A 13,107-nucleotide genomic window follows, 5' to 3' on the forward strand; every position below is an offset into this window, starting at 1 on the left:
GGAATTTTCGAGGTTTTCACCGGTTAGGAATATTTACCGTTGGATGTAATTCTATTTTTTTTTCTCGCTCTTCTTTTTTTTTTTCAAACTTCCGAATAGTAGAACCAACCATACGATTTCCAAAGCGTTCTGCGATTTTTCATTTTGTTTTCTTTGCACTGACTGTCAGACGAAAATCTTACTCGTACAACTTAAGAGAAAGGATAGCCTTCGTACACGGGGATAGAGCCTCCCCGTGTAATCTAGCCATCTCTATTTTTCTAACGTTACTTCCGTTGGAGAAAAGAACATCGGGTTTTCGTTCCCCATTTTCATTCGTCGATTCGGTACGAATCGCCATCCTAGGATTCTCGTTGGAAACAACAAATCGTCCAGGCTCTCGCTCGTCTTGGAGCCAGTTTTGCTGCAGTGATCGCGCTATAGAAACTAATGCTACCGAGACGACGTTCGACGGGGGGGTGGTGCGTTCGATCGAATCGCGAGATGTTTGGCGCCGTTCGAAATGAAAGAAATAGAAGAAAACCACGAGGTACGCAGCGTGACGAATGCCGAGTGAAACTGGCCATCGTTGTTTCCGTAGCGTTTCTTTTTTTTTTTAAATTTTTCTTTTTTTTTTTTTTCTTTTTTTCTTTTCCTCTCTCGAAACGTCTCGAGACGAAGGGTTCGCTAGCCGTCCGTCCCGAGTCGTTTCCGGAAGATCCACGAGAAGGGTTCCTCTTCTGCCTCTCAACCGGAAGCTGCGGAGGATCCGTCCAGCGGATCTCGCTCCACCGTCGTCAGTCGATAATAATAAATATCATCAGGTTTTTCTCTCTAGAAACGTGGACAAACATAGTTTACTCACGTCGTTTCGCGCATCGTGTCGACGTATTCGTTCGAACGAGAGCCACCCGTCGGTCGTCGTCGCGTGTTATTACGCTTCTTAATGCCTACCTCGGAGAAACGAGTGTCTTAAAATTAGGCGATATCAATCGGTGGAACCGTGTGTTGTGTTACGCAACAAATCGAAACAATATACTCTCGACGCTCGAAGCTATGTGTATGTTGTGCTAATTCCTTGCCGTTCGTTGACCACGCTTTCGTCCTGTTTTCTTTTTTATTCTTTTTTTTTTTTTTCTCTCTTCCGCTTCCTCCAAAGACCGTCGTTTCGATATCGGTTGTTCGTCCACGGCGAGCAGAGGGTGGACAGTTCGTGGCCTCGTTAGTAACTCGCGATCGGCCCCGATCGCGAGACACGTCCGACCGGGGGGTTAATTAAAGGCACGAAGCGTCAATAGTTGTCCACCCGTCTCGCGCGTAGATCATTGTCTCGTGATTAGGTCACAGCCTGATCCTTCGTCGGCACTCCTCATCGTTCCTGCTGATGATCGATGCCTCCGTACCGTCGCGTACCTTCGTTCGTTTCCGTTCGTTCTTCCTGAACGCTGTCTATGTGTGAGTGTGTGTACAATCTCTCTCTTTCTCTCTCTCTCTCTCTCTCTCTCTCCCTGTCCTCTCTCTTTCGACTAATCTCCCTAACTCTCTCAGTTCTTTCTCTCTTCCTTTCTCTCTCTCTTTCTCTCCCTCTCACGTTCTCTCTCACGCTCGTTCTGCGATATGTTAGTTTAAGGATACCTGAACGCGCTTTACGCGAAGGACGTGTACCTCCTGGCGGATGCGATCCTTCATTCGCTGACCGTTCGTCTTCGTTTCGCTTTTACATAATTTTTTCTGATTTCTTGGTTATTACCGGGAGCCGACGAGCGCTGATGAGCCCGCGCACCACGAAGAGCAAGAGCCACGCGACCTCCTGATTTAACCGAGCTGCTGCAGGAAGTTCGGGGTCTTGAAGTACTCTGGCACCGGGTCGTCCAGCCTCGAGATCACTTTGTAGATGGACTTTTTCCAGCTCTGCTCGGTGTCCTTGCCGCTTTGAATCGCCTTGAAGAACTCTTTCAGCGTTTGCTCGACGACGAACCTGAAGTTGCTCGGCACCTGGAAAGTCCAACGATAACGTTAACGATTTATTTCAACAACTACCGGTCATTCTCCGTTCGTTGTTCTCGATTGTGTATCGTCCTTGCTTACACGCCGCGTTGACGAGTATTCACTTCATGGAAATTCGCGTCAAAGGATCAATCGATAAACGTCGTGTTCGACGACGGACGTGATTAAGACGTGCTGAAGAAACGAAAAAGAAAGAAAGAAAGAAAAACGATCCACCGAGATAATTTCGCTGCGCTCATTACAGTTCACCGAAGGAACCGCGCGATTATCCGAAGGATTAAAGCGGCGCGATGTTGCGCGTGTGTCGCTTAACGAGCGAGAAGCGAGCGCGAGCCCTGAGCCGCCTGCCTAAGAGTTTCCACTTATAATTAGTACGTTTGGGTTATTAACGAACACGAGTAATTAATTACGCGTCAAGCGGGCGGCAATTGTGGCCAGGGTCGGAAGAATGGAGCCTCCAAGTTTCATCAGGAGACTCGTTAAATAATATTAAATAGCTGTGCGGTTCGCGTGTGCGGTACGGTGCAGTGCGCGTTGTCGTCGTCAACGTCGTCGTCGTCGTCGCCGTCAACGTCGTCGTTGCACAGCGCCCGCGTTGCAAATACAATCAACGGTCGTTACGCCGTGGCGAAAGTAAATTGCGCCCCACAATGGGAAAGTAGAGACGTACGAGCGATTTGCCAGACAACACATGAGCCTCTCGCGGCGTGTAACGTCGGGATACACACCGTGCAAAACCGGTTCGAATTCGTTTAAAAGCGTTCCGCGAGATGAGAAAGACGAGGTAACGCGGCGCGGTCATGGCCGACCGCCGAATAATTGCACGGCCGCGCCGGGCTGTCCCCGGTGCTGGAAACGATCCGACTGCCCGGCAATTTTGTCGCTTCCATCGAAATTTCGACCCTGACAGCTCGATTCCGGCCGACATGTCACGAATTTGATTGGCGAATCATAGGACGCGCAGGTGGTCGTGCATCGGCGACCGTCTCTTTATTTTTCTAACGACGTTACCAGCGTTGCGACATTTATCTCGTGTCAGGGAACCGCGAGAGAGAACTTTAGGGCAGCCGTGTCGACGAGCGTTTTTTTTTTTTTTTTTTTTTTTTTTTTTTTTTTTAAGAAGATAACGTCACAAATAATTGTGAATGTTCAGTGTATATTTTAGAAAGTACTGTCTCTACCGTTTAATCTCTAATTACTATATTTCTATATTTTCATATTACTATATTTTGAATATAGTTTTAACGAGTTGATGCAGTTTCAGTTTTCTTTCTTTTTTATCTTTTATGCACGATATTCGTAACGATTAATTTACCTCAATATGGTTATTTCTGTTATAATGAAGGTTGAGAACTCGATAGATTTCCGAGTCACCTCCAACTCGAAGGTCATCCACGTTCTTTACACCTTCCGAAACAGCTTGCCTCGCGTATTTCTCCATCTGGATGTAGTAGAACTCCCTGAAACAATAGCAGTACGTTAATCATCGTTGTTGAGCAATTTCCTTTTACTACTTTCTTCCCTGCTTTCTCCAAAATAACTTTTTCGAGGAAATCTTCATCCCCGAAAAAACTTATGGTATTTTCACCGGGGTTTAGATTGAAAAATTTGGCAAATACATCGATATGAGATATACAACGCTGATTCGTCGCATGGAACTCGTTATTTTTCCTTTTTACAACGACGTATCGAATTCTTCAGGATATATCATAGAAATTTAAAAATCCTTTCCTCGACTGAGATGAATACTCGTGGATCGTGGCTGGATCGAAATGGGGAAACTCGACAAAGTCGTAACTCGCAGCTCCAACTCGTAACCTAACCTAAGATACGAGAAATTCTCTTAACTCGCTGGTAGCGAGGAAAAGAGGGGCGAAAATATATTTTCTCCTTGGAAAAGTTGGCGAGCGCCGATGCTCGACGTTGATTCTCGCGGAACGGAGAATGCTAATGCACTGCCGATAATTAATTAAGGGTCGATACTGAAAGTGGTCTGACGCAAGCGGCAGAAGGTGAAGAAGGAAGAAGGGAAGAGAGAGAGAGAGAGAGAGTGAGAGAGAGAGGGAGGAGGAGGGAGAGAAGGAGAGTCGCAAAGAAGTGTGTACAACTCCTCGTCGTCGGCTGGCAAGCGACGCGGTTCAAAGAGACTATTAAGAACGTGTTACACTGTATCGTCCAAGAAGACCTCGACACCCTCTCGCAGAAGCCAACCGCCGACGTTTACAGACAAGCACGAACGAGCGAGAGAGCGCTCGCTCGCCGTACACTTACAAACGGGCGCCGCGGGATCGCGATACCGTCGTTTTTCCCCTCCTTTCTCTCTCTCTCTCTCTCTCTCTCTCTCTTCTTTTTCTCGCGACCGGCAGAGGAAAAAATCGAGCCGCCGACGTCAAGTTCGCCGTTTACGTTCATTAATTAACGCAGTTAAACAAGCACAAGTCACTAATTGGCGGGTAATTTGTATAGTAATAGTGACCCGAGCCTTGGGCGCGGAGAAATCGCGAAGGGGCGTCACCAAGGGGTGGCTTCGCTTCGCTGGATCTCACCGAAAAACTCCGGGAAAAGGAACGATTACGACGCGTCACGCCGACACAGAGGTGAAACAGACTTTGTGAGGCGAACCGACGCTTTGTGCAACGTCTTTAACGCGCTCGCGCGACGACCAGCTTCAATGCGACTGCCACTGATTAAGAAATTAATTATTTTTTCAACTGAACTTAATTATCTTTTCGTTAGTCCCCTGGCGATGTTTTGCCTCGTTTGTCACGTTTTCAATTGCGAACGAGCTACGACCAATAGTAACCTCTTTCTTTGATACTTTTTGTGATACTTGAAATTTTGCAACCTTGGTTTGGTTGAGGTGGTGAATGTTTGTTTGTTATTATGTTGAAGTCTTGGGAAAGCAACCGGCGATCGTAAAAGCGTTAAATGTTCCTATCCATGGGAGGGTTAGTAAAGTAAATGTCAGGGATAGAGCGGGTTCCACGTGTTGTGCACCGTAGTCCGAAAATAGATTTCTTCGACGTTCGTAATGCAGCGAATGGATCGTTGGAAAGCGACGATCGGTTTAGATGGAATTAGTCGCTGGTGATCGTTTTGAGGATCGGTTTGGTGTTCGTGTAAAAGAAGTTCACGTTCGAACAACGCACTCAATTTATTTTTAAACAAACAGGAATATATATGAACAGAATTTTAGAAGAGAAGAAGGACCGATTGACGAATAAAAGAAGAACAGTCTTCAATCTACGTATACATGCACACGCTCAATTATCAAACGGAACAATATCGTCGCAGACAGACAGAAGAAAATGAAACAAGGGAGGGAGAGGTGTTAGTGGTAACGAAGAAGAGAACCGTGCTCATATTCTCCGACATTACCAACGAATAAATAAAGAAAATGCGAGAATTCTGCAAGAAGGGCACTGATTAAGAAACGAAGGAAGAACAGACGTCTGATACATGTACGTGTCTTTGCATCGTCTTCATTTATCAAACGGAGTAATACCAAGTCGTCACGGACAGGCGGAAGGAAATGAAACGTCGACGACGACGAAGAAAGCAATCCTGGCGTTCTTCGATACCACCGAAGAACAAGTCGGGCGAGGAAAATGTGAGAATGACTTGATGCAACGATCGCGGGAAAAAAGCGAGAGAGCAGAGAGAGAGAGAGTGAGAGAGAGAGAGAGAGAGAGAGAGGAGTGAGTAAGTAAGGGTAAGCGGAGGTTGCTACTTGTCCGGATATTTTTCCATTCTTTTCTCGATCTTTCTTTCCGGGGTCCCTATCCTCCTCACCCTTAAACGCACACAAACAGAGAAACGAGCCTCCCCGATGGTGGAAGTATCCTAGAGTAGCAGGCCAGAATGGCAGCGAGAATGGCAGTCAGGTTGATCTTGCACTTTGGATCCCGAGGGGATGCAAAGAAGTACGGTTCAGCGGGAAAGCAACGAGTCGGTAGTGCTACGCCACCGCGGCTTGTATAACTCGCGAGGTCCCTGAATGCCTCGACAATGTGAGGCAACCGGTTCAAACCTTCGGGTCTTGGTCTTCGCTCGGTGCCTCTGGGAGCAATTTTTAAGATTGCTTCCGCCTGGCGGGCTCGTACGCGGCTCATGAAACAGAAGATCGACCGAGGATTTTTTTCCACGCTCGTCGTCTCCGTCGTTCCCGCCGAACCACGCACGCGTTTAGGAATATTTCATTAAGCGGCGTTTTCACTTTACCCTTTCTCCTTCTTCGTGACAGATTTTTACCTTTGAAATTTCGACAACGACAAAGATGAGGCTTCGTTCGTTGGTATTGCGGAATTAAGTAACTGCTAAATGATAACTGTACTCTTCTTTTCTTCCTGTTCTTTCGGTTGAAACACTCTGTCTCCCTCGGTCTGGCAACCACGACAAGTGGATAAATTTTTAAGTAACCAGAGCCATCGACAAGACCAGTAACCGTACAAGCGAATGACACTCGAAATAACGAACAAGATCTGCCGCGCGAGATGGAGTTATTTCTCGGGGAGTACAAGATCGACGCTCGTCTGTATCGAACGCGATTCGAACGAACGGAAGAAAACAATGGGATCCTTGTGGCGTGTCGCGATCTGTGGTTAGCGACCAGAAGAAAGGGCGAGTAGCGGAGTCAGGTGGCGGAGACGCGGCGAGAGCCTCTTCTCATTCGATCACTCCAGATTGGCTCTCTCGCCAATTAAGACAATTTCGCGCGCTCTTATCAGCAGTCAGTCAGAGAAGGTTGTGCACACGAGAGAGGAGAATTGAAAGAGGAGTGTGTGTCTCTGCAGAATCGTGTCCCAGCGACCCCCTCCCCCTCCCCCTCTTCTCCCTCCCCACGGCAGGCAGGGAGGTTTCTCGCGTTCACTTTCTCCCTTCGTGGCCGCTCTCCCTTTCGCACGCTCTCACGTGTCACGCCGCGACGCTCCTTCTCTCTTGCTCATTCTATTTTGCGCTCCGTCTCTCTATTTCAACCGTCTCCTTGAACCGTCACCGTCACCGTCACCGTCACCGGCACCCACCCATCGGGGCCGAGCCACCCCCGACTTCAGCCTCTCCGGAGGTAACGTGTATGTGTCACCTGCGTCTATAATCCTTACTCAACCACCCATCAACCGCATTCAAGCTCGTCGGATCGCCGAGTATAGGTTGGAATACGTACTGGTTGGCAGACTGGGCTAGGTCTCGGCTGGGCTGGGCTCCGGTCGGGTTATGTACCTACGTAATACCGCATGGTAGATACCGTATATATATCCGCGAAGTGCCTAATTAAAACAGACACCAGGAGACAGAGAGAAAACGGGACGAGAGACGAGGCTGGTCGCATAATAGGGTGTAAGCGCGCGAGGGAGACGGCACTAGTTCCGTAGTCGGTTTGACAAAAAGCCCGAGTGCTAGAATTGCCACTCTTCGACCACCAAGTGCAGAGGAGAAGAGCAACCGTGAGCGAGAAGAAAGGAAAAGGAGCGAGAGGGAGGAACCGCGAGAAACGAAGAGAGAGAGAGAGAGAGAAAGTGTGTGTATGTGTGTGTGTGTGTGTGTGGGGCACCACCGTGAGGAAGATAGTGAGAGTAAGGGCTAGAGGGTGAGCCGCGGAGTCATTCATTATAGTATTGTATAATTAGGATAATAATAAGCTCTTCAGGGGCTTGGGTTTTCTTGCGCCCCGTTGCAACGGGGCGACGTCGAGAGAGAGAGAGTCAGAGAGAGAGAGAGAAACAGTGCGAGACAGAGACAAGAACGAAGACAGAGGAAAAGAGCGTGATCCTCCTGGAGGGTGCTGATTATTAGCATCTAATTACGAGCTGCCTTTGCCATCGAAAAAAAAAGAGACGGAGAGAGGAGGAGGCAATAGCCAGAAAGGAGGCGAAGATGCAGGGTGTCTTCGAGGAGAGAATAATTAGCCGTTGCCGCGAACGGAAATCGTTACCTCGCGTTTTTCGCGATCCTTAGCCTCGCGATTCTCTCTTGAGGGAGAGAGAGCCGAAGTATCTCCAGAAGTATCCTCCTTTCCCGTAACTTGTTCCATCCTTAACGAAGTTCGTTCGCAACACGCTCGATTTAATAGACTTTGACCCTCGTGTCTCTTTGTTCTCACGATTTAAACGCGTACACGCGTTGGCGAGCGCATCAAGACCACGTCGCTCTTTTTCTCTTAGCTTCTCTTTCCTTTTCTTGTTTCTGTTTAATTTTAATATCTCCTTTCATGGTCGTTCGAACATTCGCGCTCATTCGCCACTTGGAATGAAACGCTTCTCTGCCGCTGGAGGATTCCTCGAGTCGCGCAGCCGATCCTTTCGGCCCGCGCTTTCGTCGAGCACAAAGGGAGAACAGGGTTGCGCACCGCGACAAACGTAAATTCGTCAATTCCTTTTTCGCAACGGTGGCGCGCATTTTAGCACAGGTGATGCGACAATGCGAGCTTTAGAGGCGCCGCATATTGAGGCGTTTAATGGCAATGATGGCTGTCGACGTGACGCCTCCTTCATACGTGATCTTTATCGTCGCGGGTTGCTGTTTCGACGCGTCGCTTTTGTAACCGGGTTGCAACGCCATATAGGCAAGAGCACCAATTAAAAGGGGGAACATCAGCGCTTGCCTGTGCGCTTTTTTTCTTTCATTTTCTTCTGTCTTTCTTTTATCTTTTTTTAAATTTCGCGCCACTTTCTAACCACGGTCTGATCGAATTATGAACAAAACGCGCTCACGTGCCATTCGAATTCTAATCGCCGTTGCGAATCCTTTCGAATTGGTTGAGAATTTTCATCGATTCTGATGCACTAGTGAAACCCTCGTACTTGCAGGATCGTTTTATAATGTAATACAATCGAAAACGTTAAGTTCTACAAATTTTACAATTTATCTCATAAGACAAAAATCGTCAAACCGCGAATATTACATTTGTGAACACGAGAGTCTTATTGCATCGCCACTGTCCTCTTCACCTTTTCTTTCGTCAGGTTCCGCTTCGTTTCGAAACGTAAGCGTGCCGCGAGATGACTTTCTTGCCGCTGCTCCAAAGAAAACCTTATTTGCATCGCGACTCGGCAAACAGTGGTGTAGACAACACTAGGGGCGTGAAAAAGCGCGGCGAGAAATCGGCCGCGCGTTTCCAGACTGGCAAAGTGACTCGGGGCGTAACGACGACTAGCGTCTTCTCGCCTTACGCTGTTTTCCCCCCCTCGACCACCGCCTCTCTATTCAAAGATCCTCAATCGCGCTTCTTAAGCCAGCCAACCGGCTCCCTTTTAACGGTTATGCCAAGTCGGTCGACCTTCGACAATGCTGAACACCTCGGCTCCCCAAGACCGGGGCTGACCCCTGAAAGTCTCTCTCTTCTCAACCCCTCGCGCGGCTTTCTTGCCAGAAACTTTCCCACGGACACGACTCCCTCTTCGAAGGGGAGAAGACGCTTAAGGAACGGCCGACAATCCGCCAAGATTCGCGAAGTGTCGGCTGCGAGCTCGATCACCTTGGAACCTTTTTGTCCCTTCTGTGAAACAGCTGTTCTTGGGTAGGAATCGAGCAAACTTCCCGCATCCTTCCGAATCTACCCCTCGACTGAAATTCGACATCCGTTTATCGAGTTGTCGAATTTGTACGTCGATTCGTTATTTATTGACTCGTCGATCGTTGCAACGTAGTGGTTCGAAAACGTATTCAATTGCATTCAATTTGTACGGAAAACACGAAATATCTAATGATAATAATCCGGTACCAGTGATAAAAGATTTTTACGACGGTGTTAACGTTATAAACGACATGATTGCAAGCCTGTTTAATATAACCGAGATTCAAATACTAAATATTAGTTTCAACTTTGCCTAGTGTAAACAAGTTAGAGCGCGAGCTGCTTGTGTCGAAATGCTTCAGCTTTGAATTGAAACGCGGCCTTTTGAATATTTCGTAACGTGTGCGTTCTTTATGAAAGGAGATAGAAGTGAAACAAGAGAGACTTTTAAGGTTGCTTGCTCGCGGGAATCTTTCGGGCCCATTCCAGGACAAGCGGACGGTAAATTTCGTTCGCTTGATCTTCGCGTGGACGGCTAGACCTTTCACACCGTCCGCCGAAAAAACTAAAGTTAGGGACTTGGCCGTGTTAAACCGGCGGGCACAATGAAAAGGGCACAATGTCAGCCCCCGGGGGCGTTTCCTTATTAGCAGCCTTCTTTTCACCTTGTAATTATCATCGGGCAGAAACGGATCCATTTATAAAATAGCGGCGCGTTCAGCACAATTACCAGAGGAACATCGCGGGCGCATTCAGCCGCCATCAGCGGAGATAAATTCACGCGTAGCCGCTTTGCGCGGTTGGCCGATGGCGTCGCAGTCAGATGCTGGAAAAACCGTCTCGCGGACGAGCGCGAGACGAGAGGGTGCGGCGGAAGAAGCTCGCAAAGAATTCGAGAGGAACGTCGTGCCACGCGCTACTTTATCCTCACGGGTAACGGGCACGAGGCGTGAAAGTGCATATAACGAGAGAACATTAAGCGTCTGCGCGCGCTCGTAACCGGGCGCGCGCCTGTTTACGTGTTTGCGCGCGCGTTCCGGTTCCGTTCGTCTTGCTCGCGTATAGGACGATGGGGGTAAGGTCGCGTCGCATCGCATCGCATCGAGTCACATCTCTCGGTCTCTCGGTTCTCGGCGCGCGTGCAACCGAGAAGACCTTCCACAGATGTGCGTTCCCTGTCTCTCTCTCTCTCTTTCTCTCTCTTTCTCTTTTCCTCCTCCTTACTTTTTCTCTTTCTCTCCTCACGTGGACAGATCGCGTAGCAGGGCGTGTGTGCGTGCGTGAGAAGGTAGATAGACGGACGTGTGGGTGGTTGCGTGGCTCATGAGCGCGGATGGATGGGTGAGTACACGCGTTTGCCCGTCAGGGCGTAAGCGTCCATTCAGAGGGCGCGTTCAAAAAGGTGTCGCGCTGGGTCTTGATGCTGCACCCTGTGCACCCTTCTTAATTAGTAATTAACACTTTAACGCCATCTGTACTCAGACTTGCAGCGGCAAACGCGACGACGACGCTCATCGAGGCGCTTCTCTCTCTCTCTCTCTCTCTCTCTCTCTCTCTCTCTTCCTCTGTCTTTCTCACTCTGCGCCGCTGGTCGCGTTCTGGCTTCGTCGTGGTCGTTGTCGACGACGGCGCGATCGCAGCCCGGAAAATCAAGTAATTAAAATACAAGTTAACAAGTGATTACTTCATTCTGTTCCGTCACGGCCACTCAGCCAAGTATGATACGTTGCGTGTTTCCGCGAGGGCTTAAGGGTCGTGCTTGCTTGCTTGCTCGCTCGCTCTGCGTCGTCGTCGTCGTCGTGTGTTTGTTGATTGCGACCGACGAAGCGGTTTGCTATGGGCTTACTGATGGGTGCCAGGGGGACGGAACGATACCCGGTGCAACCTTCGGAAGGGCTGACGGGTCGTGAACGATGAATTTTTTTTTTTTCCACGGAACGTCCGAGAGCATCGGCAGGGGGTGAACAGATATACGCGAATTAGATCGTTTTCTCGCGGGGATGCGCCACGCGTTTAAATTACCGGAGGGAATCGTAATTAAACTTCTTTCAGGACATTGTAGAAAATCCTGAGAACTACCGCGACCAACTGTGAGTTGTTTCTTGTGAGAGAGTAGAATATATCACATGTCAGGTACTTTTAATTTTGATTCGATATGCAAGATACAAAGATGCATTCGTAAAGGATGTCGCGTATCCTGTCGTAATCTTCGAATTGTCTCAATCTTGTTCTCATTTCAAGAAACGGAAATGTTCGAGACGAAAAGTCACGCGTATTAATTTCTCAAACTTTGTAAATTATAGATAGAAAAACGATAGAGAAACAATGTTAGAAATTAAGGAACAATTATCCTTCAAAGCGTTCAGAATCCACCGTCATTAATAACGATAATTCCACGACTTGTTCTCAACGAATCAAGACACACGACGACCAGCCGAATTATTAACGTGCAGATAGACGTTTGCCAAAAGTTACATCGCGTCTACAAAAACAGGCGGCCCCCTTGGTCATCCCCTCGAAGAGGGGGAATCGTGCGTCGTGTATACGGCCGCGTGCTCGCTCGGCCCGGCTGCTAAGCCACCTTTTTTCGACGAGGAGCAAGTTTCCTAAGCTTGCGAGACAATCGTTGGGCGATCGCGCAGCAGATGTGCCCCCGACAATGAACTTCTGGGCCCTCGCCCTTCATAAAAGAGGGAACTCGAGAAACGGTGGCACGAAAAGGCAGAAGGGAGAAGGGGACCCAGTTCTGAACACGGGGGTTCTACGACACAGGGCACAGACTTGGGCGAACGAAGGCTCCGCGTGCCGCACGCGCCGATCTTACAATGCACGCTCCTCTTGGTGGTGCCCCTTGCTTTTCGACTCCCCTTCTCGCTTCTTTTTCTCTTTTCTCTCTCTCTCTCTCTCTTTTCTTTTTTACATCTGGCTGCCTTAGACCCCCGTCCCCTCGCTCTGATCCTCGCCCTTTTTCTCCACGGTAACTCGTTTTCATTCTCTTAACGTCGGCCTCGGGGAGCATCAACACCGCGTGTCGACAGCAGACAGATAGACGGACGGACAGCTTGGCCAGCGGTGGCACACGCGCTTGGCTAATGTAAATCGCTCGGCGGTCGGGTCGAATTTATTATGCAAAGAGCATTAGAACGACCGAGAAGACTCGGCGCGAGCCGCCGTTCATTGAAATCGATGTATTTGCATATTTTCTCGTAAGCGGTGTCCCGGTAACCGATACTCGAGCCTCTCCTCTCCTTTATTTTCCGCATCTTTGGCTCGCTCGTGTGGTAAAACGACGCTGCATTGGCACGTACGTACAGTAGTTTCGCTCGGTACGAACTACTGTGGACGCGCAGAGGCAAGAAAACAATCAAACGAAACGCGTCGGAGGGTATTAAACGCGGCGGGAATGCGAAGCAATTGTCCGGTCTGGATCCACGCGACTCCGTCTCTCATTCAGGAAGTTGTTTCGTGGCGGCCGCAATTGCGGTTCAACAAGCAGCCGCGCACCGACCTTGAAAAAACGAATCGTCGACCGGCCTCGGACCGTTTGCTCCGAAAAACACGAACGAAGGAACCGGCGAGTCGGAGAAACGTTAACCCGGTTTCTTGCA

The 13,107-nt window shown here is 49.0% G+C and overlaps 1 protein-coding gene across 2 annotated transcripts in view; it reads right to left on the bottom strand.

Moving 5' to 3' along the window:
- Positions 1–634: 634 nt before the first annotated feature.
- The window catches only part of LOC122536994 (homeobox protein prospero), a 44,241-nt gene continuing 31,768 nt past the window's right edge, over positions 635–13,107 (bottom strand). For both annotated transcript variants that reach the window (XM_043669859.1, XM_043669858.1), the window contains exons 4-5: positions 3,302–3,446; positions 635–1,974 (exon numbers count right to left, since the gene is read on the bottom strand). In XM_043669859.1, coding sequence (XP_043525794.1) covers positions 1,795–1,974; positions 3,302–3,446 — 325 coding nt within the window. In that variant the 3' untranslated portion in view covers positions 635–1,794. The remainder of the gene's footprint in view (positions 1,975–3,301; positions 3,447–13,107) is intronic.

This window comes from Frieseomelitta varia, unplaced genomic scaffold (genome assembly GCF_011392965.1).
Source record: "Frieseomelitta varia isolate USP_RPSP 00005682 unplaced genomic scaffold, Fvar_1.2 scaffold_883, whole genome shotgun sequence".
Classification (NCBI taxonomy): domain Eukaryota; kingdom Metazoa; phylum Arthropoda; class Insecta; order Hymenoptera; family Apidae; genus Frieseomelitta; species Frieseomelitta varia.